General features: G+C 47.1%; 1 protein-coding gene and 1 long non-coding RNA gene across 9 annotated transcripts; one reads left to right on the forward strand and one right to left on the reverse strand.

The window, feature by feature from the left end:
* ZNF18 (zinc finger protein 18) lies at nt 1-23,883 on the reverse strand. Of its 8 annotated transcripts, none has more exons than XM_061391105.1 (8): nt 23,780-23,856; nt 22,835-23,003; nt 11,519-11,998; nt 9,101-9,287; nt 8,575-8,678; nt 6,079-6,169; nt 5,391-5,498; nt 1-1,225 (listed from the first exon to the last, which is right to left on the reverse strand). In XM_061391105.1, the coding sequence occupies exons 3-8, from the start codon at nt 11,906-11,908 to the stop codon at nt 453-455; spliced, it is 1,653 nt and encodes a 550-aa protein (XP_061247089.1). In that variant the 5' UTR covers nt 11,909-11,998; nt 22,835-23,003; nt 23,780-23,856; the 3' UTR covers nt 1-452. The 8 variants fall into 8 exon arrangements, with proteins under 8 accessions (XP_061247089.1, XP_061247091.1, XP_061247090.1 ...); XM_061391107.1 differs by lacking the exon at nt 23,780-23,856 and adding an exon at nt 23,492-23,715 and having other exon boundaries at nt 8,575-8,675; XM_061391106.1 differs by lacking the exon at nt 23,780-23,856 and adding an exon at nt 23,492-23,712 and having other exon boundaries at nt 22,835-22,953.
* On the forward strand, nt 1,222-4,930 carry LOC133232109 (uncharacterized). Its single transcript, XR_009731306.1, has 2 exons — nt 1,222-2,374; nt 2,640-4,930. It is a non-coding gene; the product is annotated as an uncharacterized LOC133232109 (long non-coding RNA).
* Nucleotides 23,884-25,405: the final 1,522 nt, after the last annotated feature.

Genomic DNA, 25,405 nt, shown 5'->3' on the forward strand with positions numbered 1-25,405 from the left:
GAATGACCACCAAGTTTATTGAAAGTTAGCTTTGCACCCGTACAACAGAGACCACATGTGAGCCCACTGGCCTCTTTGCTCCCCCTTCTGGAACAGAAAACCTGCTCTAGGACCACAGTTCTGAGGGCAGATCCAGTGAAACTCTTTCCAGAGAACATTCCTAAAACGGGGCCTCCAAGTGACACGTCTTTCCCGAGGGGTCCGGAAGGACAGACGAGTGGAAAGAGGAAGACTTCTCTTTCTCCTGACGCAGAAGCAAGAAAGTCAGCCCGCGTGAGATCCAACTCAGAGGCCGAGCTCTCCTCCTCGTCTAAAGCCGTGTTCTGGTCTCTGCTCTGCAGTCCATGGAAGACTGAGAGGGCAGGGATGCTTCCTAAGGGACGCAGTTCCTTGGGATGGAGCCAAGTCTTCTTGAACGGACCGGGGAACAGAACGGGGCTCAGAGAGCCCGACTACGGGCGGGGCTTCTTTCCCAGGTGGGATCTCTGATGCTTGTCGAGGCTCGAGCTCCAGCTGAAGCTCTTGCCGCAGCGGGTGCACTTGTAGGGCTTCTCACCTGTGTGCACCCTCTGGTGCCGGTTGAAGTTGGACCTCTGGATGAAGCTCTTCTCACACACCGGGCACTTGTAGGGCTTCTCACCCGTGTGGATTTTCTTGTGGTAGCGCAGCCCCGAGAAGTCGCTGAAGCCCTTCCCGCAGTAGTCGCACTTGCAGGGCTTCTCCCCCGTGTGGATCCGCTGGTGCTTCATGAAGCTGGAGCTCCGCAGGAAGGCCTTTTGGCAGGTGGGGCACTGGAAGTACGTCTCCCGGCTGTGAGTTCTTTGGTGGAAAACCAGCTGCGAGTTCCGGTAGAAGATCTTGCCACACTCCCTGCAGGTGGGGAGTCTCTGGGCCATGGGGGCCCTTGGCTGCCCCCGCAGCGCGGCCTCTCTCTTCTCCTCAGGCCATGGTGCGGGCGAATCCCCGGGAAGCGGGGGCAGCAGGTGCGGCCCTGGCTGCTTCCTGGAATTCCTCTCCTGGGGGCAGAGCTGACCCCCTGTCCCTTCGCCCCGCAGGTTCCCCTGGGCCTCTGAGAGGTCCTCTCCTTCTCCAAAGGGTCTTGGCTCGTCCTCACTGAAGAGGCCGCTCAGGGGAGCCTGAGGGGGAGGCTCTCCCAATGCCGGAGGGTCCTGGGCCCTGTAGTTCTCCAAGTTCAGGTTCTCTTTGTCATTCTCCCCTCTGTCCCCTAGAATGAGAAAGAAGATGCAGAATAGCTCAGTCAGCGGTCCGCCCTGCTTGCCAACCTGTGTGTCAGAGAAAGGGTCAGCACAAGACATAACGATTTCTCTTTACCAAGAAGAAGGAAAATGCTGTCGGACCTGAGCACCCAGCACTCGCTTCACATGCGTCCGGCTGTGCCTCAGCTCTGGAAAGGAGGAGAACGCGTGACAGTGGAGGATGGCTCCCAGAGGCCGCAGCGGCCTCCTTGGAAAAGCAGCAGCCAGCTTCCAAAGCCCAGGAGAAACAAGTCTAATATAGGAGAATGCTACGCTAACGAGTATTGGTTTTTATCGGATTATATCAAAAGGATAAATGTGATCATGAAAAAATAATTTGAAAAGCATATGAAAGAAAACAAAATCACCCTTAATCATAGCACCCAGAGGCAACTACTGTGAGTGTACATTTCCTTCCAGTCTTTCATTTAAACATGTATGTCGGGAAGATACCCTGTTGAGGGGCATGGCAACCCGCTCCAGTATTCTTGCCTGGAGAATCCTCATGGACAGAGGAGACTGGAGGGCTACAGTGCATGGGGTTGCACAGTCAGACACAACTGAAGGGACTCAGCATGCATACACGCACATACACGTGTCTGTTTTTCGCTGACACGACCAGGACCATACCGTATAAATAGTTCTCTACCTGGCTCTGTAGCCTTTCAATGGTAAAGGGTGGTGTTTATCAATTTCACACGGGTCCTCCCTTCCACAAATCACCCCGAAGTTCATGTCATGTCCCTGGAGCTGTGATGCTCAGAGAAGCTGCCATGTGGAAGTCTGCACCCTTGGTCTGTGCAAGCATCCAGCTTCATTGGTGCTTCACTAACTTCATTAACTCACAAAACAGTTACACTTTGTTTTTCTGATAACTTGGGGTTTGGTTATTACTACTCAGGGACCCATGTGGTAAAGATCTTTATGTGGCTGGTAGAATTTATCTTCAACTTTTATAAATGACTTTATTCCTATAGACCTGAAGGAGCTGTCTGCCCTTCTCTCTGCTATGTCGGTGTCTTTCACATTATCGGCTAGAGACCCAGGAATCTGCTGGAGCGCCAGACCAGAGCTTGTTAATTCAGAGCCTTAGAACTTGTTCCTCTTGGAAGGCCAAGGTACTCTCTCTTGTCTTTGAAGAAGCCTTTATAGGTATCATTTTAAAGAGCTGAATAACGGCTCACCATGGAGATATGATAATAAACACAGTAGACTAAAAGAAGATAATTTATTTAAGACTTCTCCTACTGTGGGAATCTAAGTTGTTTGTTTTATTTGGCTACTGTAAATAATGACGTGAGAAGCTTTTTTCTTCACAAATTCTGCCCACATTTCTGATCAGTACCTTAAAGTTTCCTCAAAATACAACTACTGTGTCAACAGGCATGAATGGTGTTATTAAGGCTGCTGACACCGACTGGCAGATCAACTTCCAGCACGACGGTGCCATCCTCAGGTCTAAGAGGCTGGGCAGAGAGGAGGCAAGGTTTCAGTGCCTATTGACTGTCTCAAGAATCTGCTGCTCAGACTGGTGGGAAACGGCTTCTTGTTGGTATAAATGTTAATTCTTTAGTTATTAAAGGATCAATTTTTTTCACATTTATGAGTTACTTTTCATACTCCAAGACTGCTGTCCATTATTTTTAAACTGGGAAAGTCACTTTTCTCTTATCAACTTGCACCCACTCTTTCTATTTTAAGAAAAATAGTCACTTGCCTGTCATGTCCATGAAAAGTTTTTCACCAGTTTAGTCATTATTATTTTGTTTGGGTTTGTGTGCTCTGTGGCTCAGTCGTGTCTGACTCTCTGCAACCCCATGGACTACAGCCTGCCAGGCTCCTCTGTCCATGGGATTTTCCAGGCAAGGATACTGCAGCAGGTTGCCATTTCCTCCTCCAGGGGATCTCTCTGACCCAGAGATCGAACCTGAGTCTCCTGCACTGAAGGCGGATTCTTTACTGCTGAGCCATCGGGAGTGGGGAGAAGCCCCTTGTTTGGAGTTATTTTTATGTGCAGAAGTTGTGGTTTCTTTCTTTTTAAATATAGTCCAGTCTGTTAACCATTTACCTAGTGATTTTTTTTCCTGTCACTTTTATACTTATAAAAATCATCCCCAGCTTGACATGAGTCAAATATTTACCCATTTTCTTCCCTATTACTATTATTTTATTTTCATATTTGATGTCTTTTCCATCTGCTTCCAACTTGTTTTGGTAGACGACACACACAAAGTTGAAGTAGATTACTCTTCCCGGAGTGTTTTCTCCTGATTCTGCTCAGAGAAGAGTGACTCATCCTGTGGACTTGCATTGCTTCTTCCTTCCTCAGTCCCTTACAGACCAGTGTCTGGTCCCCAGCCCCCTCTTCAGTTCCACCAGCTTGTATTCTATCAGCATGACACTATGTGAATGAGTTTACCTTCCAGAAATGACGCACTCTGAATATTTACAACCCAACACTGATGAAACACTCTTTCAAACCTTTGTACTATTCTTGCAGTATTCTTCCTGATAAGTGCTTAAGAATCATTTTTCCAAATACAGTTGACTCTCGAACGATGTGGGGGTTGGGGTGACCACCCCAGTGCAGTGAAAATCCAAGTGTAACTTTACAGTCAGCCCTCTGTATCCAAGTTCTCCACCTATGACTTCAACCAAACGTGGACTGTGTACAAATTTATTGAAAAAACTCTTGAGAATAAGCACTCCCACACAGTCCAAACCCTTACTATTCAAGGGCCAACTGTATGTGTATAATTTTCATCCTTTGAAATTGTGATTAGAGGTATGAGTGTAAGACTTTTTCAAGCTCACTTCCCTGCTGACCTACTTTTCCTGTGAGCTCTTCTTCCACGTGGTCAAACAGAAGAACATATCCACTCTCTGGGGCTTGTGTCCCCGGCTCTCAGCCCAGGTTAGGCTTCCCTGGTGGCTCAGTGGAAAAGAATCTGCTTGCCACTGCAGGAGATGCAGGTTCCATCCCTGTGTTGGGAAGATCCCCTGGAGAAGGAAATGGCACCCCACTCCAGTATTCTTACCTGGAGAATCCCATGGACAGAGGAGCCTGGCGAGCTGCACCCCATGGGGTTGCAGAGTCAGACACAACTTAGAGACTAAACAACCACCGAATCTAGGTCTGGCAGGCTGTTAATTCTGGTAACCTTTGGGGCCAGACCACTCCTTTCCTGTCTTGTTATTACTGCCTCGTCCCTGCACACCTGGACTTCTATGTCAGTGGCCCCCAGGACTCTCCTCCTTGGGGGGTACCCTCCCAGCCTGTCCTGCAGGTGGCTGCTTCCTAAGTCTCTCTCCCCACAGATCCTCTCTCAAGAACCTATGATGGTGTTTCTTTGCCTTATCAAGGCAGGCTGGCTTTATACCCTCTCCACAGTCTGGTTCAAGGTAACATCTAACAAGACTGTTGTTAGAAAATGAGATGAAAGGGTGTGCATGTGTGCGTAGGTAGGTAGGTAGGTAGGTAGGTTTGACAGTCGATTTTATGTAACTGTAGTGTTTTTAAAAGAATTCAGAAGGCAAAGGGTGACTGCTGTTTTACAACAGATCAAGTTCATATTTCTTTGTACCAACCTTAAAATACGTGATTGATATGAAGTATTTGTTGTTGCTGCTGTGTAATGAAACTTGGGGTGCATAGAAAGTAGCTGAAACACGTTTTTCTGCTTGGTGTCTTGTTTATTTTGTTTGGAGTTGGAGTTACCATTTACCATAACCAGAGTCAAAAAAAAAAGTCTAGTTACTCTGGACCTTCTCCTTAGGAAGGATAACAGTAATCTGTTAGATGATCTTTTTTTTTTTTAATAATAGAACTCAATCCATATCTGATTTGCTCTCAGCCTGTACAATCTTAATTCTCTCTGAGAAAGGAAGCCATCACAACAGGCTGGAGTGAGGCAGCATATCAGATTCAGGGTCCTTCGTCCATAATTAAACATCTGTCAACAACCTGACAGCCAGACAGGAGAGCCAACCTCAGTATTCAACCTGGACTGACCAGGTCATGGCTAGTTATGACTGATGTAATAGAAACCAAGTCCTAACCTCTCCCCCACCACCTCCAATGTAATGACTGGGGGTCAGAAATGGCCCCCGTCCAGAAATGGACAGGTCACTCACCTATGCAGGTGGGTCTTGGGATCTTCTCATTGGCTTGCAGGTGTGGCCCTGCCAGCTCTACCCCATACCCAGCTGGATCAGTCAGGTCAGGCCTGGCACTGGAAATGCCTGGAACAGAGAGGAGATCAGTGGGCCTGGATGAACGGGGAGGACTGGGGACCAGGCTGTGCTGTTCAAAGGAGGGCCATGCGTGGACAGGGAACTGAGAGGCTCTGGATACCACTGAGGAGCCCGTCTTGGAGGGACACGGGGAACCTCGAAGACACCAGCACCCCCGGGATGGCCAGATGACGGCATAGGCCACAAAAAGAAGGCTCTGGGCAGGAGGGGTCAGACCACCTGGCAGGCTGGTGCGCGGGTCGTGACTGGGACCCCACCCGTGGTTGGCTGGGCACAGTCGGCCACAGCCGAGCCCTGTTGTAACTCAACACCTGCAAGCTACGAAACAGTGAGAAGGTGACTAGATCTGCCGCTCACTGTCACCATCTAACTGAGGGCACCCTGGCACCCACTTCACAAAGGAGAGGAGCCACCGTGGGGCCAGGTGCACGCAGCGTGTTCAATACATGGGAGCTGACACTGTAGCCCGGCCCCTCCAACTCCCCAGCGCCCGGCTGTGTCTCCAAGGGTTTCCGTCACCCGGAGAGCACTGAGCAGAGTGGCCAGTCAGTCCACCAGGCTGACCCACCTGCACCTCCTGAGACCATCTTCCCGTAGGTCTCCAGCATGAGATCCCAGTACTGCTCCTTCTGGGTAGAATCCAGGTGCCTCCACTGCTCCTAGAGAAGAACACAGGCCTGAGTCCAGGGGAGGGTCCCGAACCATCCCTCCCTGCTTGTGCAGGGCTGAGGAGAAAGGAATGGCCTTAGGGTCCTGGCCATCAGAAGGTCTGAGAAACCACAGGAGGTGGTTCCAGACAGAGTCAACAGGCCCGGCCTCTGTACTTCTTGCCATGGAGCGGAAACATGTAGGTTTTAGGTCCCGTGTTCTCTTTTAAGTTGCCTGTTTGGGGAAGCCCTTTCTCCACTCGGCTTGTGTTTAACTCTCAGTGCTCATCGGAGAGATCTTTGGGCAGAAGAAGGAGCCTGAAATTCCCAAGACGTCATTGATGTCTGGAAATTCAGGAGGGAAAGGAAAGTTTTAAAATGTAGTTCTGATTAGCAGATATTAAGCTTAAAAAAAGAGAAGAAAAGGAGGAGTTAATGTTTTCGGGTGGAAGAAACTGCAAAGGTGAAAAGTGACCTCTATATGTTTAACTATTGATCATAACATTTTAAATATGGACTTTAATTTAAAATTTTATAAAGTAGGAATTTTTTACTTTGTTGATCTTCTGTGAGTGAAGTTACCTTAACAACTGTCTGGAAATAACCAGCTTGAGCAAACCCTGCTGAATGCAGGAGTCCTTGGTCCTTCCGGTCAGAACACACAGACCCCCTCTTCAGCACTGGCAGTAATACCCGCGAGGCGGCCTGGCCCCCCAGACACACGGGCACCAAAAGAGTAGCCACCAAGATGCCGAAGACATCCACCAAAACCCTCTGGGGCAACAATCGACCCTTTCAAAGCCCAGAAAAGAGTCTCTGAACAGCGTACCTCCAACCTTAAAGCCACAGACTTACTCGAGGACTGCTAGAAGCCAGCGGTGCTTGAATGAAACCCTTGACTTAAGAGACAAGACGCCAACTACAGTCCTCCCCCTCCCTCTCATTTTCACAAGAGCAGAAAAAAATCTAACTTTCTACTCTGGGAAGTATGAGATTTGATGGGGAAATAATCTGGATTTCATGTGGAAACAGCACCACCTTGTGGGTTTGTGGGGCACTGCCACAACTGACTCGCACAGAGACATGTGGACTACGTTCCCCTCTGGAGGTCTGAACACAGGGAACGGGCGCCACGCATCCCCGAGTCTGGGAGGCTCTGTCTCTGACTCAGTCACACGTCTGACACGTGGACCTCACACCCTGCCACTGTTCTTGAGGTTCCCAAATCAGGGAAGACATTAGAAGATGTGATTTCTTACATTTAAACATTCCCTTCAGATATAAAAGACTTTGTTGAACATCGAGGGCCTTCTGATAAAAACAGGTGTTGTTAGTTTAGGGAGGGGCACCAGGACTGGGTCGGGATGGTCTGTCAGGGCTGAGCTGCTGTTAATCAGGCATCAGCTATATAGGAAATTTATTTATACTATATATTTATACAGGGCTTCCCAGGCAGTGCACCGTGGTAAAGAATCCACCTGCCGATGCAGGAGACACAAGTTTGATCCCTGGGTTGGGAAGATCCCCTGGAGGAGGACATGGCAACCCACTCCAGAATTCTTGCCTGGAGAGTCCCATGGACAGAGGAGCCTCGCGGGCTACATTGTACGGGGTCACAGAGTCAGACATGACTGAGAACACACCACATATTTATTTATATACATACACACACACACACACACACACACACACACACACATATATGGTGCTGCTGGTGAGCATTAAGAATCTCTGGACCTTGAGCTATCCAAAACAGGTCATGGCTAATGTCCGTATGTAAGTACCACAGAGCTAACAGCTAACCCCACTAGCTGAAGTGTGTTAATATGCACACCTTTCACAGGGATACCCTGTATTTACTGCAGAAGCAACAAGAGGCCTCCAAGTCTGCTTGAGATCCTTGGCAGAATACCCAGTTCTTTCCCCGCAAGCAGCCTCCTGCCTAACAGTCTGGTTCCTGAGTACCCTGAAAGCAGGAAGAAGGGTACTCTTGAGTCACTGAAAAAGGTATATCCCCCTGCCCACTCCCCACCCCCTACCCCAAGTACAATGCGAAGCTGGGACTCTGGTTTCTAGATCTGTGGGCCTGGAGAGCTGAAGCTCAGACCTGGCTTCACACCACGTTCAACACACATAGCCTTCCTCACGTTCACTCTAAAGGACCCCACAAGGAGAGTCCTGAGAAGAGGAGTTCTCTAGAAGTTTGGAACAATGCTTTGACTAAAGTCTACAGACACTTGAAAAACTTCATTTTTATCAAATGCAACTTTTCAGAGTCGCTCTCCACATAATCAAAATAGATCTGTTTCTGAGACTTCTGTTTGTGGCCAGGATGGAGTGAGAGGGGCTGGGTTTACCTTCCTGCTGAAGCCCTGAGGGCAAGGTTCTGGGGTCGAGAAGCAGGGGACCCCACTCACCTGAGATGCTGTGTGGAGAAGGGAGGCTCTGAAGTCCTGGTCCCTGACAGGCATTTGCTCGGGCTGGGCAGGCAGCTGGGCAGACAGCTGGGTGGCGGCCGCTGCTGAAGACAGAGACAGAATACTGAGCATCCTGATGTCCTTCTTGACCGCTCACAGAGGGCACAGGGATAAACCTCCCCACCGAGAACCCGCACTTGTCCCACCATCCGCAAGCTCAGACCCACATTTACCTCCCTAACCAACTCTGGCTCCTCCAACCTTCCCGACAGCTGCCCCCAACATCTCCTCCCACCTTCCTCAGACCCCAGATCCGAAAGGCCTGGCCCTGTCATAAAGTGGCTTACATTGCAGACTTTGAATCCCCCGTTGCAGTTGATTCCTGTAGGTGCACCCTGCTTCCCACATATCCAGACACACCCCAATTGCAGCGGCCTATGGGGTCAGTTCCCTCTTGGCCTGCTGATCACAGTCCCCCGGTTTCTCCAGGAGGCAGCACACCCCACCACCAGGAACCGCCCCTCACCTAGACCTTGCTCCATGTCAGACTCCTCTTTCACCACACAGCTCAGTGGCTCCCCGGGCCCGGGGGCTGTGTTCTGGAGCCCAAGCTTCTGAGGTACTTCAGCAGGAGACCCTGCGTCCCCCGCTGGGCAGCTCGCGGGCTCCGCCTTCTCTGAGAAGACTTCCTGTCCCAGAACTTGGATGCTGATCTAGAGACAACACAGTGCTGATTACTGAAAGACCCAGAGTGAGGGTTTCTGAAAAACACAGAGCTACCCTTCCAGAACACATCCTAAGACAGGCCTTAGGGACACGGGGCAGGGAAAGAAAAGGCCAGCACTTATTTCTGGTCCAGCAGGAACTGGGCAGGGAAGCACCCTGAGGGCAGCTGGAGGATGAGGCCAGAGGGAGACCTGGGAGCCCTTCAGACAGGCCGCTGGGGCTGTGTTTCTACTGGACAGCCTCCACCAATTAAGACGCAGGTGTCTTTGGGACAACTCCCCAAACACTCCAAAGATGGGATGGGAGGGGAGACTTTATCTTCAATCCGTAATGGCCGAAAAGCATAGTGTCACAGGGAGACCTAGGATCAGGTGTGGCGTGGGGATATACAGAGGAGGTATAATGAGAAAAACGCTGAGGAGATATAATGAGTCTTCGTCCCAGGCTCCTGGCACAGAGCTCTGAAACCCCTGGGATGTCCTGAAGGACAGGAGTGCCAGGAGCCACTTTTGTGGTTCAGACGAGCCCCTCCCAACCGTCCCTGAGTTAGATCATGATAGGATAACTCTTGGTGGCCCTGGATAGCTTCATGATGGAGGCCCGTTGTCAGGGGAACTAACCTGGTGACTGGAGGGCCAGAACATTCAGCCCCGCCCCTCAACCTCTAGGGCACAGAGAGGGGCTGGAGCTCTTCAACCACTAATGGCCAATGATCAATCTGTCATGCCTGAGTAACGAGAACACCATGCTGCTGCTGCTGCTAAGTCGCTTCAGTCGTGTCCGACTCTGTGCGACACCAGAGACGGCAGCCCACCAGGCTGCCCCGTCCCTGGGATTCTCCAGGCAAGAACACTGGAGTGGGTAGCCATTTCCTTCTCCAATGCATGAAAGTGAAAAGTCAAAGCAAAGTCACTCAGTCGTGTCCGACTCCCAGCGACCCCATGGACTGCAGCCCACCAGGCTCCTCCGTCCATGGGATTTTCCAGGCAAGAGTACTGGAGTGGGGTGCCATCGCCTTTTCCCTAGTAACTCCTAAACTGTGGGGTTCAGGGAGCTTCCAATCTGGTGAACACATACAAGGGTCAGGAGGATGGAGTGCCCAGAGGAGGGCATGGAAGCTCTGTGTATCCCCCATGTCTTCTATTTGGCTGGTCCTCAATCATAGCCTTTAGAACAAACTGGAAAATGGAAGCAAAGTGTTTCCCTGAGATCTGAGTCATCCTAGCAAGTTATCAAACCTGAGGAAGGGGCCATGGGAACCTCCCAATCTGTAGCCAGCTGGCCGGAAGTCTGAGTGAACCCTGCAGCTTGTGACTGGTGGCTGAAATGGGGGAAGTCTTACAGGACCAGCCCTTATCCTCTGGGTTGAGAAAAGCAGACCGCTGCTATCATAACTGAACTCAATAGGAGGACACCTAGTTGAGATCAGAGACTCGGAGAATTGGTTGTTGGTGTGAAAAACCCCACATATTCAGTGCCAGAAAAAAAGATAACCCCTGGGACTTCCCTGGTGGTTCCATGATTAATCACTTCCCTGGTGGTGCCAAGGCAGGGGACACAGGTTTGACCCCTGGTCCAGAAAGATCCCACATGCTGTGGGGCAACAAAGCCTGTGCATCACAACTACTGAGCCCGCACACCCTAGAGCCGATGCTCTGCAACAAGAGCAACCACTGCAACGAGAAGCCCATGCACCGCAATGAGAGTAGCCCCCGCCACGAGAGTAGCCCCCGCCACAAGAGTAGCCCCCACCACTAGAGTAGCCCCCGCCACGAGAGAGTAGCCCCCGCCACTAGAGAGTAGCCCCCACCACTAGAGTAGCCCCCACCACGAGAGTAGCCCCCGCCACTAGAGAGTAGCCCCCGTCACGAGAGTAGCCCCCGCCACTAGAGAGTAGCCCCCGCCACTAGAGTAGCCCCCGCCACTAGAGAGTAGCCCCCACCACAAGAGTAGCCCCCGCCACTAGAGAGTAGCCCCCGTCACGAGAGTAGCCCCCGCCACTAGAGAGTAGCCCCCCCCACGAGAGTAGCCTCCACAACTAGAGTAACTCTGCAACTAGACAGTAGCTCCCGCAACTAGAGAAAGCCTGCACGTGACAACAAAGACCCAGCACAACCAAAAGTAAGTAAATGATTAAAAAAAAAAAAAAAGACACGCCCCTGCTAAGACCCCAGAGGACCTGGTGCTTCCCTCACACATCACAGCACTCTCTGCTCACCCACTGCCACAGCCTCTGGGGGTCTCCCTTCAAGCTCTCCACGAGGGTCACGGCCTCCTCCCCGCTGCCTGGACACTGCTTCCGCACCCACGTCTGGATCTCCCCAGGCAGAATGCTCAGGAACTGTTCCAGCATCAGCATCTCCAGGATCTGCTCCTTGGTGTGAACCTCTGGCTGCAGCCACTGGAAACAGAGCTTCCGAAGCTGTTGGAGGGTTTCATGGGGCCCGGACATCACCTGGTAAGGAAACTGCCTGAAGAGCTGGCGTGCGGTCTCGGGGCTGGAGGGCTCCCCTCGGGGGGTGGCATCTGGGCCAGGGAACAGGAGCTCCTTGGCCTTGGCTGGTGGTGGCAGCAGGACAGGAGCCTGCCCCAACTCCACGGGCATCATCTGGCGTGGCGAGTCCTTTTAGGGGACGTGCTTCTGGGACGGAGCTGTCCCCAGGAGAGCCAGGTCTTCTCAGAGCCTCTCACAGGGACCCTGGAGGGGCAGCGAGAGCAACATTACATGGGCTAGGGGGATGCACTTTCACAAAAGAACAGAACCACCTGTCCTGCCTGAGAGGTGAGGGAGGGAGTCGTGGGTCTTCTGAAATCAATGGATGCACTATTTTACTTTGAAATATGGTAAACTTGAAGCTGCAAAGCAAACTACTAGAACCATAGCTAGACTGTCACCACAACTCTGACCATTTTTAGTGTTCTCTCTTGGTCTTCAAATGGCCAGACCAAGAAGAAGAATGAAATGCACCACGTGAAGCATGTCCACTAGGTTTCCAGGTAAATAGCTCTTCTCCACAACACTCCGATATCTGCACCCATAGGTCTGCAGACCAAAATAGAGAGCCGAACAGAGACACTGATGGCCTAGGATTAAAGACTAAGGTTGAAAAGACTGTGTGTGTGCATGCATGCTGAGTTGTGTCTGACTCTTTGCAACCCCATGGACTGTACTCAACAAGGGTTCTCTGTCCATGGAATTTTCAGGCAAGACTACTGGAGTGGTTTGGGCTGCCATTTCCTTCGTCAGGGCATCTTCCTGACCCAAGGATCAAACCCATGTCTCTTGCATTGGCAGGTGGATTCTTTACCACTGCGCCACCTGGAAGCCCAAGGTTGAAATGACTAGATGCTTCCAAAATAAATAAGAAGTTGAAGAGAACTTTTTCCCCAAAAGGTGCAATGAAAGTTCTAAGTGACCTCTTTTGAGTGCCATGTTGACAACTGGGAATTTATGAAAAATCTGTCATACTAAAATTTTCAACCCTAAACTGAAAAAAGTCTTAGAATAAATACTGACTACCACAAAAACATTCCTACAGACATGAAGCAAGTTTTATGGTGAGTGGTATCAAAATTCAGAAGGCAGGAACTAAGACAAGGAAAAGAGAATTAGGAAATGACGAAGTTAATATTAAGATGTTTCAAAAGGAGCATGCAATATTTCTAGATAGCTTTCTTGCATGTAATCCTAATATTGGACTATTGGGTCTATATTAAAATATTATAAAGGAGCTGGAGGTCATCATTTCTCCATAACATGAACCATAACAACCAAAAAAACACCCAGTCAATTGGGTGCCAGGGTTAATCAGAGATCAGTACGACACTCTAGCTTTTGATGGCTGCTTTGTCCTTGAGGGGGCTTCCCTGATAGCTCAGTTGGTAAAGAATCTGCCTGAAATGCATTAGATTCCTGGGAAGGAAGATCCCCTGGAGAAGGGATAGGCTACCCACTCCAGTATTCCTGGGCTTCCCTTGTGGTTCTGCTGGTAAAGAATCTGCCTGCAATGCAGGAGACCTAGGTTTGATCCCTGGGTTGGGAAGATCCCCTGGAGAAGGGAAAGGCTACCCACTATAGTATTCTGGCCTGGAGAATTCCATGGACTGTATAGTCTATGGGATCACAAAGAGTTGGACATGACTGACCAACTTTCACTTTCAATTTTTTCACTTTTGTCCTTGAGGTGTAAGAGCAATGTCTTTATCCCCATGACTTCACCTAAACAGTTCACTCTATATCACAACATCATTTAAAAATAAAACAAGCAGGAGATTGCTTCAAGATGGTGGAGTAGAAGGCCACGTGCTCACCTCCTCCTGTGAGAGTGCCAAAATCATAGCTAACTGTTGAACAATCATTGACAGGAGGACACTGGAAAAAAAGGTACCCCATGTCCAAAGACAAAGGAGAAGCCACAACAAGAGGGCAGACGGACGCAATCAAGAAAAAATCAAATCTCATACTTGCTGGATGGGCAACCCACAAACTGGAAAACAATTATACCACAGAGGTTCTCCCACTGTTGGGAAGGTTCTGAACCCCAAGTCAGGCTTCACAATCTGGGGATTTGGCAAAGGGACTAAGAATCCCCAGGGAATCTGATGTTGAAGGCCAGCAGGATTCGATTGCAGGACTTCCACAGGACTGGGGGAAACGAAGACTCCACTCTTGGATGGCACAAAATCTTATGTGTACCAAGACCCAGGGAAAAAGAACACTGACCCCACAGGAGACCGAACCAGACCTGCCTGCTAGTGTTGGACTGTCCCCTGCAGAGGTTCAGGTCAGCAGGGACTCACTATAGGGACGGAGACACTGGCAGCAGCAGTCCTGGGAGAGGCACCTTGGCATGAGCCCTCTTGGTGTTTGCCAATAGCCCTACCATCAGTTCAGTTCAGTTGCACAGTCATGTCTGACTCTGCGACCCCATGGACTGCAGCACACACCAGGCTTCCCTGTCCATCACCAACTCCCAGAGTTTAGTCAAACTTATGACCATTGAGTCAGTGATACCATCCAACCATCTCATCCTCTGTTGTCCCCTTCTCCTCCTGCCTTCAATCTTTCCCAGCATCAAGGTCTTTTCAAATGAATCAGTTCTTCGCATCAGGCAGCCAAAGTACTGGAGTTTCAATTTCAACATCAGTCCTTCCAATGAATATTCAAGACTGATTTCCTTTAGGATGGACTGGTTGGATCTCCTTGCTGTCCAAGGGACTCTCAAGAGTCTTCTCCAGCACCACAGTTCAAAAGCATCAATTCTTCGGCGCTCAGCTTACTTTCTAGTCCAACTCTCACATCCATACATGACTACTGGAAAAACCATAGCTTTCACTAGATGGACCTTTGCTGGCAAAGGTCTCTGCTTTTTAATATGCTGTCTAGGCTGGTCTACCACAGAGCCTATAGATTCCAGGGCTGGGTAGCCTCAGGCCAAAGAACTAACAGGGAGGGAGCATAGTCCCACCCATTAGCAGATAATTGGATTACAGTTTTACTGAGCAAGGCCCTGTCAGAGCAAGACCTAGTTTTTCCCCAGTTCCTCCCATCTGGAAGCTTACACACTCTTAGCCTCATCTACCAGAGGGCAGAGAGCAGAAGCAAGAACAACTACATTCCTGCAGCCTCAAGAACAAAAAGCACAATCACAGAAAGTTAATCAAAATGAAAAGGCACAGGATTATGTCACAGATGAAGGAACAAGATAAAATCCCCAGAAAAACAACTAAATGAAGTGGAGATAGGCAACCTACCAGAAAAAGAATTCAGAATAATGATAGTGAGGATAATCCAGGATCTCAAAAAAAAAAAAAAAAAAAAAGAATGGAGGCACAGATTAAGATGACATAAAAAGGTTTAACAAAGATTTAGAAGAACTAAACCAGAAAAAGAAAGCAAAAATTTTTTGAGGGGATAAAATAGAAAGGTAAGAAGATTATGTTTCTTGTGTGGACCCCACTAACTGTCCTTTGTGCTTACAAAGAGACCCATGTATCGGGCTGGTCAGAGAGTTTATTTGGGTTTTTCCATAACATCTTACAGAAAAACCTGAACAAACTTTTGGCCTACTTGATATTTCATTCATATATTCATCCAGCACCCAGAGGGCTACAGCAACATGTGCTCAATAATTCAGGAATTCTATTTCTTTTCATGGCAGCCTACCCACTGTAAACAACAACAGTACTGGAGAAAGCCTAAGAGGCCACTGTTTTCAGGCACTGAACAACAGGTAGGCAAGAAAGGAATCCCTGAGAGAAGAAAAGCTCATGAGGAGGGTCCCATGGTCATCACAGCTGTCTGCAAAGGAATGATTTCCAAAGCCCAGTGCAGGACGCTGGAGCTCAAGCAGAGACCAGGGGCTACTGAAGCGGCTAGAATCATAAAGAGCAGGGCAGTGGGGAGGAGGAAGCTGTGGCAATGGAGGCAGACAGTTGTGGAGGGAGGGGGGGTTTCCTTGTGATGAATCTTGGCCAAGGGTTGGACTGCACTCAGCATGGTGGAACTATCCAAGGTTCAACAGGGAGCAGTTGCTACCATGTTAAAAGAGCAAATGAGGGATACAGAAGGCCAACCAATGATGAGAGACATTTACATTTCTGACCCCAAAAGTAGAGAAACATTCAACGCATCCTGAGTTATCTGAAAGGTCATATTAGGAGTAAGGACCATGCTTGAGAGTAAGACCTACCTACTCTAAACATGCCCCCAAAAACCTAAAAATATGCTTCAACAATATCCACCAAGGAGGCCCAGTCTGTTGGTCTATTCTGATCCAGTTACAAGAATTAGAGGGAATTCCTTGGCAGTCCAGTGGTTAGGACTCCATGCTTTCACTGCCAACAGCCCAGGTTCAATTCTTGATTAGAGAACTAAGATCCCACAAGCCATTCAGAACAGCGAAAGAAGAAAAGAATTTGGGAGACACCTTGGGTTTTCAAAAGATCTACCCTAAAACCAAGCTGGTTATTGTTCAGTCACTAAGTCATGTCTGACTCTTTGTGATCCCACGGACTATAGCATGCCAGGCTTCCCTGTCCTTCACTATCTCCTGGAATTTTCTCAAATTCATGTCCATTGAGTCGGTGATGTTATCTAGCCATCTCGTCCTCTGCTGCCCCCTTCTCCTTTTGCCTTTAATCTTTCCCAGCATCAGAGTCTTTTTCAATAAGACAGTTCTTCGCATCAGTGGCCAAAGTATTGGAGCTTCAGCATTAACACTTCCAATGAATATTTAGGGTTGATTTTCTTTAAGACTGACTGGTTTGATCTCCTTGGAAAGGTATGGCAAACCTAGACAGAGTATTCAAAAGCAAAGACATCACTTTGCCAACAAAGGTCTATATAGTCAAAGCTATGGTTTTTCTAGTAGTCAGGTATGGATGTGAGAGTTGGACCATAAAGAAAGTCGAGCACTGAAAAACTGATGCTTTTGTATTGTGGTGCTGGAGAAGACTCTTAAGAGTCCCTTGGATTGCAAGGAGATAAAAATCAAACTAACACAACCCAAAGGTGATCAGTCAGTAATTGAACTGCCTGCTAGAAGAAAAATCAACACTCTTCAGAAGAAGATAACAGAATCCTTAGTGTCTACAATGTGCCATCCATAATATCCATGATACGATCCAAAATCAAGGGGAAAGAAGTCAAGAGAATCCAAGCCCTGATGGCCTCAGGACTTAAAAACAATATAATTTTAATGATAGAAGAGATAGTGACTTTCCACAGAGAACTAGAAATCATAAAGAGAAACAAATGCAAATTCTAGAAAATGAACTGTCAACCCAGAATTCCACATCCAACAAAAACACCTTCCAAAGAAAGAATTAAAAAAGACATCTATCAGATAAAAAAAGCCATGAAAATTTTCCCCCAATGATGCATACTGCAAGAAACGCTAAAGGACATTCTTCCAGTTAAAGGAAAACTCACATCTACAGAGAGGAATGAAGTGAAGTTGCTCAGTCGTGTCCAACTCTTTGTGACTCCATAGACTGTAGCCTACCAGGCTTCTCTGTCCATGGGATTTTCCAGGCAGTAGTACTGGAGTGGATTGCCATTTCCTTCTCCAGGGAGTCTTCCCAACCCAGGGCTCGAACCCGGGTCTACCGCATTGTAGACAGACGCTTTACCATCTGAGCTACAGAGAGGAATGAAAATCTCCAAAAATGGTAAGCACATGGTGAATAAATGTAAGATACTATGCTTCTATTTCTTCTAACTTCCTTAAAAGAAGCAACTGACTGTTAAGGCAAAAATAGCACTAGTATAAGTAGAACATAAGATAAGTATAAGTGAAATATATAAATACAGCACAAAGAAGGGGGTAAATGGAATTAATCTGTTATTAGGTTATTACATTTATGAGGTGCTAATGCAGAAACAGAAAATTGAAAGGAAGAAGTAATGTCAGGTGAGGTGACAGATGGGAAATGTAAAGGTGTTAAGTGAGGGGTAGGAAATGAGAAATGTGAGTTATAAAGTGGAACAATATTAAAGCACACTCTGATAAGTTAACCTTTGATAATTGAAGGATGCATAATGCTAGCTGTAAAAGTATTATACAAAGAGGTATAGCTAAAAAAACAAGAGACAAACAATGAAAAGCAGTCAGTAATATACAGGAAAGAATCAAGAGAAGAATAAAAAGCAGAAAGATCAAGTGCAAAAAAAGACAATATGACAGCCTAACACCCAACCAATCAATAATTACATTAAATGTAAATGGACGAAACACTAGAATTATAAGGTACAGATTGTCAGATTTAAAAAAAGCAAGACCCAACTATATGCAATCTACAAGAGACATTTTATATTTAAAGACACAGATAGTTTGGAAATAAAATGGAGGAGAAAAGACATTCCATGCAAACAGCAAGCACATGAAAGCTGGTATAGTTACATTAGTATCTAACCAAGAAACTTCATGACAAAGAGAAAAGGAGGGACATTTTATTATGATAATTGGGTTAAACCACCTAGAACACAAAGCACCCTAAAAGTGTAGGCACCTAATATCAAGTCTAAATGGAGAACTCCTCAATCATCATTGGAGATTTTAACACTGTTCTCTCAGTAACTGATAGAAAAATAGACAAAACAAAACAAACAAACAAACAAACAAAAAATATATATATATATGAGTAAGGAAATAGATATCTACTACTGTGGGCAAGAATCCCTTAGAACAAATGGAGCAGCCATCATAGTCAACAAGAGTCCGAAATGCAGTACTTGGATGCAATCTCAAAAACAACAGAATGATCTCTGTTCGTTTCCAAGGCAAACCATTCAATATCACAGTAATCCAAGTCTATGCCCCAACCAGTAACGCTGAAGAAGCTAAAGATGAACGGTTCTATGAAGACCTGCAAACCCTTCTAGAACTAACACCCCCAAAAGATGTCCTTTTCATTATAGGGGACTTGAATGCAAAAGTAGGAAGGCAAGAGATACCTGGAGTAACAGGCACATTTGGCTTTGGAGTACTGTATGAAGCAGGGAAAAGGCTAATAGAGTTTTGCCAAGAGAACACACAGGTCATAGCAAACACCCTCTTCAAACAACAGAAGAGAAGACTCTACACATGGACATCACCAGATGGTCAATACCAAAATCAGATTGATTATATTCTTTGCGGCCAAAGATGGACAAGCTCTACAAAGTCAGCAAAATCAGGACCAGGAGCTGATCATGAACTCCCTATTGCCACATACAGACTTAAATTGAAGAAAGTAGGGAAAACCACTAGACCATTCAGGTATGACCTAAATCAAATCCCTTACGACTATACAGTAGAAGTGACAAATAGATTCAAGGGATTAGATCTGATAGAGTGCCTGAAGAACTATGGATGGAGGTTCATGACACTGTACAGGAGGCAGTGATCAAGACCATCCCCAAGAAAAGGAAATGCAAAAAGGCAAAATGGCTGTCTGAGGAGGCCTTACAAATAGCTGGGAAAAGAAGAGAAGCGAAAGGCAAAGGAGAAAAGGAAAGATATATCTATTTGAATGTACAGATCCAAAAAATAGCACAGAGAGATAAGAAAGCCTTCCTCAGTGATCAGTGCAAAGAAATAGAGGAAAACAACAGAATGGGAACGACTAGACATCTCTTCAAGAAAATTAGAGATACTAAGGGAACATTTCATGCAAAGATGGGCTCGATAAAGGACAGAAATGGTACGGACCTAACAGAAGCACAAGATATTAAGAAGAGGTGGCAAGAATACACAGAAGAACTATACAAAAAAGTTCTTCACCACTAAGATAATCACGATGGTGTGATCACTCACCTAGAGCCAGATATCCTGGAATGCAAAGTCAAGTGGGCCTTAGGAAGCATCATGACGAACAAAGCTAGTTGAGGTGATGGAATTCCAGTTGAGCTATTTCAAATCCTGAAAGATGATGCTGTGAAAGTGCTGCATTCAATATGCCAGCAAGTTTGGAAAACTCAGTAATGGCCACAGGACTGGAAAAGGTCAGTTTTCATTCCAATCCAGAAGAAAGGCAATGCCGAAGAATGTTCAAACTACTGCACAATTGCACTCATCTCAAACGCTAGCAAAGTAATGCTCAAAATTCTCCAAGCCAGGCTTCAACAGTACATAAACCATGAACTTCCAGATTTTCAAGCTGGATTTAGAAAAGGCAGAGGAACCAGAGATCAAATTGCCAACATCCGCTGGATCATTGAAAAAGCAAGAGAGTTTCAGGAAAACACCTACTTCTGCTTTATTGACTATGCCAAAGCCTTTGACTGTGTGGATCACAACAATCTGTGGAAAATCCTGAAAGAGATGGGAATACCAGACCACCTGACCTGCCTCTTGAGAAATATGTATGCAGGTCAAGAAGCAACAGTTAAACCTGAACATGGAACAGACTGGTTCCAAATAGGAAAAGGAGTACATCAAGGCTGTATATTGTCACCCTGCTTATTTAACTTATATGCAGAGTACATCATGAGAAACGCTGGACTGGATGAAGCACAAGTTGGAATCAAGATTGCTGGGAGAAATATCAATAACCTTAGAAATGCAGATGACACCACACTTGTGGCAGAAAGTGAAGAACTAAAGAGCCTCTTGATGAAAGTGAAAGAGGAGAGTGAAAAATTTGGCTTAAAGTTCAACATTCAGAAAACGAAGATCATGGCATCTGGTCCCATCACTCATGGCAAATAGATGGGGAAACAATGGAAACAGTGACAGACTTTATTTGGGGGGCCTCCAAATTTACTGTAGATAGTGACTGCAGGCATGAAATTAAAAGACGCTTGCTCCTTGGAAGAAAAGTTATGACCAACCTAGACAGCATATTAAACAGTAGAGACATAACTTTGCCAACAAAGGTCCGTCTAGTGAAAGCTATGGTTTTTCCAGTAGTCATGTATGGATATGAGAGTTAGACTGGAAAGAAAGCTAAGCACCAAAGAATTTGATGCTTTTGAACTGTGGTGTTGGAGAAGACTCTTGAGATTCCCTTGGACTGCAAGGAGATCCAACCAGTCCATCCTAAAGGAAATCAGTCCTGAATATTCATTGGAAGGACTGATGTTGAAGTTGAAACTCCAATACTTTGGCCACCTGATGTGAAGAACTGACTCATTTGAAAAGACCCTGATGCTGGGAAAGACTGAAGGCAGGAGGAGAAGGGGACGACAGAGGATGAGATGGTTGGATGGATGGCATCACCGATTCAATGGACATGAGTTTGAGTAAGCTAGGGGAGTTGGTGATGGACAGGGAGGCCTGGCGTGCTGCAGTCCATGGGGTTTCAAAGAGTTGGATGCGACTGAGCGACTGAATTGAACTGAAGGAAATAGAAAATCTAAATAACACTGTGACCCAAGTTGATACAACCATCATTTAAAACAACAACTGCAGAGTACACATTCATTTCAAATGCATAGGAAGCACTCATGAAAACAGAATATGTGTATAATTATGTTTCAAAACACTAGAATCTTAAAGTATAGATTCTCTGATCACAGAGTAATTAACTAGAAAACAATAAGATACCTAGAATATCCTAATATATGGGAATATTAAATAACCTACTGTCAAAGAAAAAAACCAGGTAGGAAATTAAAACATTTTTTTCATATTGACCGATAATGAAAACACAACATATTAAAATTTGTAGGAAATGGCTAAAGGCTGCTTAGAGAGAATTAAACAGCTTTAAGTAAATATGTTAGGTTGGGAACTAAGTGAATTGCAAAAGGCTTAATCTGCAGGGCTTAATGCAAAGCCAGAGGAGGAGATACTTTTACAAAAAGGATTAGAGTTAACTTTTCCAGGAATGTCTTTTATAAACAAATTATTATTAGTGGAAGTACTTTGTCTCATAATTAAACAACTGCTGAATGAATTTTACAACTTAATTCAGACGCTGAGAAAAATAAACTCTATTGAAAATAAACAAACATGTTAAAACTTTTAAATATATATGCATCCTTCACTAGCTAGATATGGCTCCTGAATTTCAAATAGCAAGTCGCAAGATTTTAGATAGCAAGAGACTGATCTGTGGACTTATTCATATTTACTTAGTTCCTGAATTAAGATAGCCGTTTAGATAACACCTAGGGAAAGTGACTTTCAGGGAAAACTGTCTCATAAAATATTTAACTCTGATTTCAGCTATTATACTTTCACATAATGGTAGGGGAAATGCCTCAAGTATTCATAATTACTTTATGGGCTTCCCTGGTGTTTCACATGGTAAAGAATCCACCTGTAATGTGGGAGACATAGGTTCGATCCCTAGGTTGGGAAGATTCCCTGGAGGAGGGCATGGCAACCCACTTCAGTATTCTTGCCTGGAGAATCCCCATGGACAGAGGAGCCTGGCCAGTTACAGTCCATGGGGTCACAAAGAGTCAGATACTACTGAGCAAGTTAAGCACAGCACACACATAAATGGCTCATAGGTTGGTACTGCAAATACTTTATGAGACTCTACTCCTATTAGTTTTGAAAAAAAAAAAAAGTAAAGTTCTCCCAAATGTATAGTTGTTATACTTATTAAAGCTATAACAAATTAGAATGCACTTTTAAATGAACATCTAGGTACACAGATACTTATCCATTCACATATGAGCAGCCATTCGCAGAGCACAAAGATGGTCTCCTTAAACTTCAGTCAAGCTTCTGAGTCATCTTTTTGAGTAGGGCTGGCCCTTGGACTCTGTCCTTGGCCCTTCTAGTCTAGTTTAGCAAGAATCTTTCTGACTCCAGTTTAGGGAAAATCCCCTACTTTTGAAATTTGATCAAATTTAACATCCTTTGACCATCCTTGGTATCTGACCAAATTCCCTATGGCCCTGACCTGCCTTCAGCAAAGCCGGTCAAGTTAGTTTAGCCAGAATGACCCCCTTAAGCCGGATGTTTCCTCTTAGTAATTTTCCATCCACTGACCCCACCCCACCCCTTGACTATAAATCTCGACTTGTTCTTGTTGTATTCAGTCTGTCCCTCCCATACCTCAAAACCCCATGGGAGTCCCCCTGAATACTGTCCACCTTATTGCTTTTAAGGAGTGTCTGAGTAACTTTTTTCTCTATCAAGTTCCATGTTAGGCACGGTTCCAGCAGATCCTCAGAAATGGGCTTCCCTGGAGGCTCAGCAGTAAAGAACATGTCTGCCAATAACGGACAACGCAGGTTCCATCACTGGGTGGGAGGAGATCCCCTGGAGAAGGAAATGGCAATACACCCCAAGTATTTTTGCCTGGAAAATTCCATGGACAGGGGATACTGGCAGGCTGCAGCCCATGGGGTTACGAAGAGTCGGACACGACTTAGCGATTAATCAACAACCCTCACAAATACCCAGCAAGGCGAGTATTACACTGTACAGGTCTGAAATCGCTGAGGCTCACCGAGGCGGCCAAATTCAAACCCAGGAAGCTCTAACCGCCTGTGCCTTTGGGAGGAGAGCGGCAAACCTTTGGTAACTTGAGTGGGGGAGGGGCGGAGCGGGCGGGCTTAGGAGCTGTCACAAACAGCTGGAGGGGAGGAGGAGCTACAGGCACTGAGGCCAGGGAGGGGATCCGGCCCTGCCAGGCGCCGGGCAGCGCTGCCCACTGCGCCCTCCACCCTCTGCCCAAGACGCCGACCGCACCCAGGAGCCAGGCTGCGGACATCAGCCCATACGGGTTCCCTCTTCCCGAGGCTCACTTCCAGCCTTCTAGGGGAGGCAGGAGAGAGGCCCCTTCTCGTCCCAGGCCAGAGACGTGGCTGGAGAGTCCGGCGGGGCCCACAGGCTCGGGGGCGCTGGCCCGGTCGGGGTACCTTGCCTCCACTCACAGCCCCGCTGCCCCTCCCCCCACACTCGCGGCGTCCCGCGCGCGTCCAACGGCCGGACGCCGCTCCCGGAGGCCCGTCCGAGTCCGGCGCGCACGCGAGCGGCGCCATGCCCGGCCCCGTGCTGCGGCGTCCAGGCCACTCCAGCCCGCGTGCGCTCACCTCGGCCCGCGGCGCCGGCTTCGGGCGCACTTCCGGGAAACGGACGGCTGTGGGCGACTCTGGGTCCAACGTTGGGGGGCACCGGGGCGGGGCGGGGGCGGGGCTGATGCCCAGGCTCTGATTGGCTGTCCGGATTGCCCCGCCCCACTCGCGCCTCTGAGGCCGCTGTGCGTCACGCAGCGGGCGGGTCTCTCATTCATTTGAGCTCCGTGCTGTCGCTCAGTCCTCACCTGGACATTTAGTGAACCCCAGGTCTGGATCGGGCACTGGGCCAAGCAGTGCGAGGGATGCAGAGGTCGTTCTCGTGTCTTTCCCAAACCCTTCGGCCCCTAACCCGGCTCTTAACCGCAGTCTCTCCTCCTTGTTGTCCTCACCTCACTTAGAACTCCCAGGGGCGTTTGATTTGCTCTGACCTTTCTCTGTCAGGCTTCTCCAGCTCTCACTGACTCTGCGTTTCCTCGGCTCTCTTCTTCCACTGTTCCCCTTTCAGTGTTGCAGTTCTCTTCCCATCTCGTCTTGTCTGTCTGCCCCCGCCTCCCCACCCCACCCGCATTCTCACTCCTTCGAGATGATGTCTTCCTTGCCTCCTCCCTCCCCTTCTTCCCTTTCCACTTGACAATAATCTCCAAGTCCTAGGATTTTACCGCCTTGTTCATCTCTCCGACACCTTTCCCCTCTCCATCCTCTACCCCTACCTCCTTCCAAGTCATTTCTAACTAGGATAACAACTGTCCATTTCCAGGTCATCCTGCACTCTACCACTCAGTCATCCTGTGTGTTTTTTTAGGTCCCAGGGCCTGAGCGAAATCCACTGTGTGAAAACTACTATTTCAGCTTAACCCATGTGGGAGTTTCTGAAATTGACTTGTATAACAATGCTGTTTTTTTACTTCCTGGGCAGAGCGTGGTAGCAATTTGTCGGAGACATGTAGAGTGACACTTGCCTAGGGTGTTACTCCGAACGTCAAGGTGCTTTGCTTTTAAGAAAGTCAAGAGGTGAGCTGGTTTGGAAAGGGAGGATGATGGATTTCTATCATCAACATGTTAGTTTTTAGCTGATCAACATCCAAGGAATATAACAGTAATTTGGAAGCTTTAGTTGGGTCACAGAGCCCTCTTGAATCTGATGGAAGGTATAAATCCATTCCCAAGGAAAATATACATACATCTCTACACAGAAAATTTTGCACACAAATTCAGGGAGTTCACAGAACCCTGAAGTGCATTCTAGGAACTCATGAATTTCAGGTTGAAAACTCTTACTCTGGTAATTGGTTCTTGATAAGGAAGTGACACTTGGCAGTTTAATAATTTCTTTATAAACTGGCAACTTGCTCCTTGTGATATAGGATCATATTCCCGCCCAAAGTTTTGGCAGCTAACTAGGTCAGTTAGTTTGTTGAAGTATGAATTAAGAAACAATTATTTATTATTATGCTTAAAACTATTGATTATTAATTGTGTATTGTAATGCTTCTCCTTAGACCACTGCCGAAAGCATCATCTTGGCAGTTTGTTAAAAAACTGTATTTCCAGGCCCCACTTCTCAAGGGCATCTGATCAGAGAAGGCAATAAATCTGGCTTAATGTGCCCTCTTTATGAGTCTGATGTGTAGCCACATCTCA

Source organism: Bos javanicus, chromosome 19 (assembly GCF_032452875.1).
Source record: "Bos javanicus breed banteng chromosome 19, ARS-OSU_banteng_1.0, whole genome shotgun sequence".
NCBI classification, from domain to species: Eukaryota; Metazoa; Chordata; class Mammalia; order Artiodactyla; family Bovidae; genus Bos; species Bos javanicus.

Excerpts from the sequence above, each read along its gene's own strand:
- ZNF18 (XM_061391102.1), bottom strand. The coding sequence starts at position 11,908 with ATGATGCCCGTGGAGTTGGGGCAGGCTCCTGTCCTGCTGCCACCACCA. Across the intron at positions 5,499-6,078 it reads GATGGTCTCAGGAGGTGCAG|GCATTTCCAGTGCCAGGCCT; the intron begins GTGGGTCAGCCT and ends TCTCTGTTCCAG. Across the intron at positions 1,226-5,390 it reads CCCAAGACCCACCTGCATAG|GGGACAGAGGGGAGAATGAC; the intron begins GTGAGTGACCTG and ends TTCTCATTCTAG.